Source organism: Strongylocentrotus purpuratus, unplaced genomic scaffold (genome assembly GCF_000002235.5).
Source record: "Strongylocentrotus purpuratus isolate Spur 01 unplaced genomic scaffold, Spur_5.0 spur5_scaffold_2, whole genome shotgun sequence".
In the NCBI taxonomy this organism is placed as follows: Eukaryota; Metazoa; Echinodermata; class Echinoidea; order Camarodonta; family Strongylocentrotidae; genus Strongylocentrotus; species Strongylocentrotus purpuratus.
The window spans coordinates 16482953-16491621 of NW_022145605.1; the positions used below are offsets into that span (position 1 = coordinate 16482953).

The 8669-nt window shown below is 35.5% G+C and overlaps 1 protein-coding gene across 1 annotated transcript; it reads right to left on the reverse strand.

The window, feature by feature from the left end:
- Nucleotides 1–2470: 2470 nt before the first annotated feature.
- On the reverse strand, nucleotides 2471–8063 carry LOC105437785 (tyrosine-protein kinase receptor Tie-1-like). The gene is made up of 9 exons (XM_030991084.1): nucleotides 7972–8063; nucleotides 7303–7433; nucleotides 6630–6950; nucleotides 5899–6180; nucleotides 4889–5023; nucleotides 3965–4114; nucleotides 3446–3577; nucleotides 2843–3013; nucleotides 2471–2478 (listed from the first exon to the last, which is right to left on the reverse strand). Exons 3-9 carry the CDS (start codon nucleotides 6919–6921, stop codon nucleotides 2471–2473), a joined length of 1170 nt encoding a protein of 389 aa, XP_030846944.1. The 5' UTR covers nucleotides 6922–6950; nucleotides 7303–7433; nucleotides 7972–8063.
- Nucleotides 8064–8669: the final 606 nt, after the last annotated feature.

Here is an 8669-nt window from a genome sequence, read left to right on the forward strand (position 1 = left end):
CATAATAATCATTTAATCATTAAATGATTATTATACTTTATGGAAGGTAGACGAGATATCATGAACAGAATCGCAGAGGCTTTTGAAAATCATCCTGGGGCAAATCCCATAGCCAGAAATGTGTGAACATTGCAATGACGCATTGTGTATTTAAATTACCATGAGTTGATTTTCGAAAACCTTTTCAATGGTGTTCAAGATTCTCGAATGGGTTCATTCTAATGTCGAAAGCAAGCCTTCAAATTGCATATGCTTTATCTTAATATCACTGCTATCTCACAACATTCAGAGTGAGAGAGAGGGGTAGGGAGGTAGAGGGATAGGGATTTTTAAAAAAGGGGAGGGGAAAGAGAGGAAGGGACGGATGGAAGGAGAGAATACAAATTAAGATGAGAGGAAAGTGCTTAGAAGGTAGGGGAAAAAAATGTTAGAACCTACCACTTCCTGCTATAAATGTCAATGCTGGTCCTTGTTCTCCTTCACCGTTGATACCATCTCGTATCGCTGCAATCTGTACAGAGTACGTTGTCCCTGCTTCAAGTCCATTTACGTTATACATGACCATCTCATTGGCATTCTCAGCAGACCTCTTTGATACGGAACGGTCCGTATTTTCCACCATGCTTGGGGGTTGTACTTTTTCAGCCAACACGACAATGTTACCCGATCGCACGTATATCCTGTATCCAACAATTGGTCCCTCCCCGGTATCTGAACTAGGGTCCCATTGTCTCCAGCCGATTACTGCGTTGGAATCTCCAAATTCAAATAGTTCTGGTGTACCATTAAAACCTGGTAAAACTGCCAAGGGAAAAACAATCAACACAGAAAAAGTGAGTAAAAATGTATATAACTCATTCATTGTAATTCATTGAACCCTCCCTCCCCCTCCCGACAGCAAAGAGAACAATTAAATAGGTAACGAAACTATTAATTGTGCCATGAAAGCTTGGAACTATTTTTTTCATTATACTAACTGTAATTTATTGCATGTTGTAAATATTGGACATAATCTTGGCAATTGATATGCGAAATAATTGAAACACTAATAACCAAACATGCATAGTAGATAACAACCATTTCAAAAAAAAACTTTTTCATTTCTAGTTAAAACATGAAAGTAGTTCAATATTAAAAACTAAACTAAACACAAAACTGATTAGGTAATGTTAACTATTTGATTTATAAGGTTTTATGTCCGTCATATGTTATCGTTTTGGGGTTGCAATAAAGTGCAATGGGGACTGCTCACCAAAGAAATCTCTTGGAGGTAGCCTTACGAAGGCAAACTCTAAAGTCTCAGGCAACCCGATGAAGCAGTAAATGGCTTCTTCTGGCCCCATATACTCAAGGATAAATGAATTATTGAGGGTTGCTCCTGATGTAACAGAGCTATTGCTAGTTTTCCAGAGTTCCGTTGAAAGCGTCCCGACAGCAGCCTTCACATAATCAGAAGAAAGAGTTTGCCCTGCTGACGCTGTGAAGGAACAGGAGAAGATCGCCACTCCTGGATTGGTCTTCTCCGAGCTCGTCTCAAAACGATCTCAATTTGGTAAAAAAAAGAGGCATATTAGGGACTTTTAGATTTGCATGTTGACATAGTGGACTGCTACGTGTGACGTCCTTTTAAGGCACTGTGACTTTCTTTAAAGGCACTGCCAGTACCTTAAAAAGGATGTCACACGTAGCAGTCCACTGTGTCGACGTGCAAATCTAAAAGTCCCTAATGAAACGTTGATGACAATTCAAAAGACAGGCAGAGAGGAAGAGTTGAGGAGAATAATATAACAAGAGAATGACATAATTTCAAGCATTTTCAAAAAATTAACTTGAGGGCCCTATCCAAACTCCACTCCTACAGGTGTAAAGCACTTTCGGATTTTCTAACATGCCATTGCAATGAATTAATACATTCAATAGGTTATATGCACGAAGCTTTTGTGATTCATATGCCTTAATTTTTGAAGTCTTTTGCAATCGTGTTGAATGTTAATTGTGTTTACTGGTTGGTAAGCTTTAACAAAAAATATATATGTATTCTTCTTTGCTTCACTGCTTGAATGATATAAGCAGCTTAATGATATAAGCAACACAGAATTATTACTGAATGTACGTTTCATATTTAATGAAAACTATATAATATGGAAGAATCGAATCGTGCCGAATTTCTCCATGGAGTTATTAGCCCCCCGCTTCGCCTATAATATACGCGCCTTTTCATAATGGTTTAACTCCATGATTTTTCTAATAATATATTTGAGACACTTGGTAGGGGACACGTATTTCTTTCAATCCTTGCTACCTGTTTGGCATTGATCCCCCATCCATCTTGGATGACAGGTGGATGACAAGCAATCACCAGTCAGAAAACTACAATCCTCAGCACCACCAGAACAATGGCATGTCTTTGAACAAGAGCTGAAACATCCTGAAACTAAACAAGAGAAATAAATTGCCTTAGGAGGAAATATCATTTACCTTAAAAATAGAAATTAAATTGAAAGGAATGCAGGGATATTCCATAATATTGGTGAAAATTTCGATTTTATCAGAATAAACAGATACGAAATATTCAAATATAGTATTATTAAGCATTTAACAGGTGTTTTAAATGGCAAATGTTAATAGTAAACAAATTTAACGATGGGTATTAAGAACAGTTTTTTACCTTGGGGGTGTTAATTATGTCATATCAATGTATTTCAATAATTGTCAGAAAATAAAGATGGAAATGGGTTTGCTAAATTGATACATTGATAAAATGGTGGGGACTTTCATGTGAGCATTCGTTTGTAATCATTTGATGTATTTTGATTTAAAATATCACTAAGAATAATCTTACATGTCATGCAGTTGGCTGGAAACTCGACAGATTCAGTGACATATCCAAAGTCGCACCGCCCTTGGACCTCGTCACAGTGTCCAGAATCTTTATGGCATGCTGTACCATTCTTGCAATTGCAATTCTGTGTACAGTTAGTCCCGAAGTATCCGTTTGGGCAAACAGAAGGAACTAAAATGAGGAATTACGAAAAAATACTTGAACAAAACATAAGTCACAGGCAGTATAGTTAAGAGAAAGACCTTTCTTTAATATGATTACTTACTTTTTCTTCTCAATTACTCTTTGTCATAACGATAAAAACAGGAACAGAATGAAGGCAACAGCATTTTTACTCTGTAAATTGCTTGTCAGTTTTCCTTTCAGAAAGTGGTAGAGAAAATACAAAGATCCTCTTGTTTTCTAGAGATGGGATGAAATCGCTGCAAAGGAATATTCTACAAAAATTGGCTTTTCACATCAAAGTGAAAAGGTATTGCGTTGGTAGAAATAGTCAACATGAAAGTTTGGGACTTACCTCGGGTCTTTTTTACCAAGGAAATATAATCAAAATTATTATATGCACCTTCATAAGTAATTTTCAAGTAAAGTAAATGTTTATACCTTGACATGCTGGTCCGGACCATTCTTGCAAGCAATCTCCAGGACATTCCCCAGTGAAGTCATCACAATCTGCTCCATTAATACAGTGACATTCTTGAAGACAATCAGCTCCGAACATACCAACTAAACATGCTTTAAGACAAAATAAACAAGGTATAAGCAGCCTTGTTGGATCTGTTGAGATATTGTTTAATAATTTTGATCCCCAGAACATTACGATTCGCATGGGACCTTAACATCTTTACGTTAAAGTAATTAACAGGTACTCAGTCTGAAATCCTCATAATTTGTATGCAAATAGATATCCTATATTGATAATCATATACACATATTGAGGTATTACCATTATCATAATTATCTCCAAAGTGTAATCCTTCTCTAATAGTCGATTTCTGGGCAAGGACTTAACTTTGAACCGTGCAACTTGTATATAAACACAAGGTTAAAATACCATTTATATCTTAATGTTTCCGGTTTCTTCCCAATGTCAATCATGATAGAAATCGTTTTAGCACTTACTTTCATTGCAGTAAATTCCTGTATATCCAGCTAAACAGTTACATCCATAAGGATCCGGTAGACAGATCTGACTTCCAGCACACTTGTCCAGAGGCTGACCTGTTCCACATACAAACTCACAGTCCCAGCCAAACTTATGCATCCCACATGCTGCATGAAATATATATAGATATATATGTATATATATGTCAAGAGTGTTTGATTTAGATATAAATCACATGTTCTAAAAGGGTCCTTTTTCCGACTTTCCCCGTTAGTCTTCATAAATATCGACTTTTTAAATTATGTAGGTCCACCAAAAACGCAACTGATTCAACAATTTCACAACATCGAAATCAATTCCATTATTAAGAATTATTTTGTAAAATGAGAAGAGAAAAGCATGTCATGTCCAAAGTTATTACAATCAGTAAAAACAACAATTCTATTGTTTCTTCTTGTTTTGAGGGGAAATTGCTTGAGTCATTATAAACATTGACAAATAAGGATTGATTTAAACTAATAGTTATTAATGGAATGAAAACAAGTAAACAAAAAACAGTTCATCTTCTTACGATGTTCAAGTACGCAATAAAATAATCCATGTTTCATTATTAATATTAGTTATTATTATGTTTATCATCGTTATTAATGTTTTTGCTGTTGTCATCATTATTGATTTATTATATCAATTATCATTATTTTTATTATTGTCATCATCATCATCATAATCATAATTCTTCTTCTTTTTTCCTCTTTTCCTTTTCTTCTTCTTCTTCCCCTTCTTATTCTTATGTTTATTGTTGTTGTTATTATCATTTGGTAATACCATTATGAAATGATTAGTTTCAAATTGTTAAGATTTATGTTAAGGCAAAGAAAGTATTGGACAGAAGAAAAAAGGGTCCTAGTGGTAAAATTTTCTTCAGGGTTTCTTGACGTTACCTTGGAGGCAGTTCTTTCCAGCATGGCCAGGAGGACAGATGCATGTTCCTGAGAGTTCATGGCAGACGCCTCCATTATAACAATTATCACACAAACGATCGCATAATGGTGGATTCCATCTTCCATAAGGGCATTCTGTTAATACAATAAAATATGAACAACTATAATGTATATCCTACACGTGCGTTAATCCCGGGGATTATTATTTTTTTTTAATAGTTTTTTTTTGGTGGTATTACACCCTTCCCACACCCCCACACACACACACTCCTCGGAATAGATTTAGGCTATTGATATCCGAAAACAGGTATAGCTTATGAAATGAAGTGACACAAATATATACACGTTCGGAACCTAAAATGCATAGTGGTTAAAATACCTTAATTATAAAGAAGTGTATCCAAATATATGATTTTTGACAAAGGATAACTTGATTGCTGGAAAAGAGCTGGAACCAAACGCAAAATGGTTGAAAATCAAAAGTTCATTGTAAAAATTTAGAATCCAATCAAATCCAAAAGATATTTGATATAGCGCCTTTTCCTTGCAGTTACAAAGCGCTACCCACACGCTCCACAATGTTTGGGCCACTTAAAAACAAAGGTTACTGACACTTCTCAGAGATCAGAAAAGTATATGTAGGCTGGTAATAAAGTAATTTCTAGCAGAATAGATGTGACTTGAGTATAGAAGCACACCATTAGGACATGAAGCTGTTACATGTAATAGTCCTCGCTTTATATTACAGAAACTGTCATTCAACTACGGAAATTACAACTGAAGATTCATCGATGTTATTTATTCTTTACTGTCTTTTAACCAAAATACGTCTGATCAATTCAATTCGGTTCTTGTTGATTCTTTGTATTCCATTTTAATGACCATTATGAAGTTTATCAAGACAGAAGAGAAAAATTCAATTTTATTTTAAAGTTCCTTGTGAATTTACATCCTTGCGACCAATATTTAATGATATATTTTCGATGTGTACGGAAGACAAAAAATCGAACCCTTTACGATGAGTCTAATGAAGCTGAATTGATGTTGTTCCAACGTTCCATCCACGAACGTCACATACACACCGCCGTCTGCGATAGATGCAGATTGAATTGTGTGTGATAGACTGTTGGAACTCGTTCCAATGAGTGAATTAGCCCAGTCTACATCAGTGACTTTCCGCCATCTTACCCCGTCTTCACCGACCATCCCTGTCGTGCTCATCACACTGAGTGTGATATCATCTCCAATATGTATTGTCTTTGTAAACCGACCATCAATGGGTTGGAATTGACCTTTATAAAAAACAGATAAGAAAGGAAAAATCTACAACTCCTCATATTTGAATTTTTTCTGATTCGGTAATTTTTCGTCATCGCTCCTTTCTTATTCTTTCTCTTTCATTCCTCCCACTCCATTTATTTTCCGTAATGTTTACATGTCATTTACTAAAAGCTGTTAAAAATTTACCGTAGGGAAAAATATTTATAAATAATTATCATTTATGGTATTTTCAGAAGTGTTTTAAATTTGATGTTGATGATGATCCACCGCACTTGTATGGCGCCATTTATCTGTTTCAAACATTCAAAGGCGCCCGCTCCTCCTGTAGCTATGGACTACATATTTGCTTGAAAAGATGGGTATTCAGAACATTTCCTGGTAAAAAAAAATATTTACATTTAGTTGAAGTTTTGTTGTTTTATATAATCGTAAATACTTATGTGTTATTAGATATACGGACGGGCAGAAAGAAGAATGCCAAGAGGAACAGATGTCATTCTACTGGCTGTCACTGAAGAACATTCGAAAAATCCCAAGCCCTCCATAGTAGCTGGCAGAGTCTGCCTTAATAATACAGATGATACAACAATGCTGTCTCCTGGAGCTGTATAACTATCGGCAGTTATATCCTCGGTCAGACGGACGAGTCTTCTGGTAGAGAATGTGAGAATCTCATCATTCTCTGTGCCGAGTAGACAGAGAAATGTGGCATCTTGCAGACCTCCTCCATAGGGTGATGGAGTAGCTGCCATTAGACGTACAGGAAGGATCTGTCGCGGACCTATGAGTAAATCATAATATTTTGTTCAAGTATTTATTGTACTTTGATAAATACACAACGGTGATAATAGGCAATTCCTATATTCCATATGATAAAATATGTGTCCCTTTGGCCTTGAAACAACAGAACTATCATAGATTTACCATAGGTGATGTTCTGTTTAAAGTACAAACCAACTATGGATTCTAAACAGTGGCTACAAGATATTATAATGTAATCAGTCGATATATTGTTTAGTTTGTTGCATTAACAACTTAATGTGAGAAGGTGGAGTATAGACATATTTGAACCTGGACTATTATAAAGGAGCACTCCAGAATATAAAGGATAGAAATATAATGCCAATACTCACTCGGAGCCTTTTCACATGCGAACCTGAGGTAAGATGTACATGGTAGTTTTCTCCATCCATTTTCAACCTGCTGATGAACACATCGTTCTCTTTCGAATAGGGTTGCATTACCTTTCGACCAATCAGGAAATCTAGTTAAAAATATGCCAAACAGCAATGCATAACAAAGTTTTAATAAAAGAAATATTTTAATTTAAACTGCATAATCGTTCCTCTTGTTTGAAAGCGGTGTGACAGCGGTTTGATTTGAGCTGCAGTTTAAATTTACATTAATTAAAATGTAAATGTAAATTTGCCTTTCTTGCAAAACCAAGTTTAGGGCTTTTATGTTAGACTCCATGACGTCCACATGAAAAAACTTAAAAAGTAAAACAAAGTACATGTACAGTATTTCCAATTTTTTTCGAGGGAGGGGGTGCGAAACCGAACCTAAGCTTGATGGATATCAATTCGTTTCTCTTATAAACCTGTTATTAAAGGTAAATTGCAGTTTGTACCATTTGCATTCTGTCTATAACATAATATGATCGCAGTTTATCATGAGTAGGGTATGTAAGATGTTGTGGTACGTGTGTGTGTGTGTGTGTGTGCGGGTTTTTGCGTATGTGTGTGTGTGTGTGTGTGCGTGTGTGTGTGTTTTTGTCTATGTATGTATACTTTAATACATACGTATTATTGTAGAGTGGAGTGCCATCAATCCATTGGAACGAAATCTCTTGATTTAGATTATCGAGTCCAAACCAATACGAGTTACCTTCAGCTAGCTGGATGAGATGCATCTAGAGAAAGTGTAAGAAGGATGAATCAAAAAAGAAAAACGACCAAGGATTATTTCTAATGCGCCCTGGTGCGGTAAGCGTATCGATAAGTCTATAGTCTATGACATTATTGAAAGTTGAAATAAGATATAATTTTATTTCCCTATAATTGGCTCATCACGACGATAATTATTATGCTGCTCTATTACCTTTCTAGCATTTCACGATTGATTTCAAATAACAAAGCATATTTTCTATATCTCTTATATTACTTCCATTGTTTTAATTTAATACACACGCTTGCTAAATTAGAGCCCGTTAAGGTTTTAATCACGTTTTATATTTACGCTTCATAATGATATAGAGATATCGACTGCTTCGAGAGACGAGAGGACTGGCTGTTTTTATACGCTCAATTTCCCGAGAGCCAGTATAGAAACAGCCAGTCCTCGAGTATTAAAGCAGTCGATATCCCTTTAATATGCCGAATTCAAACAAAAATCTACCAAGAATTCTTACCTTATCCTTTTATTTAGTAAAGATTGGTTAAAACATCACGGACAATCTGATAAACTGTCTGTTTATCACCGCCCGAAAAATGATTGAAAT

Excerpts from the sequence above, each read along its gene's own strand:
- LOC105437785 (XM_030991084.1), bottom strand. The coding sequence starts at position 6,921 with ATGGCAGCTACTCCATCACCCTATGGAGGAGGTCTGCAAGATGCCACA. Across the intron at positions 5,024-5,898 it reads CATTAGACTCATCGTAAAGG|AATGCCCTTATGGAAGATGG; the intron begins GTTCGATTTTTT and ends TTGTATTAACAG. Across the intron at positions 3,014-3,445 it reads GTCCGGACCAGCATGTCAAG|TTCCTTCTGTTTGCCCAAAC; the intron begins GTATAAACATTT and ends TCCTCATTTTAG.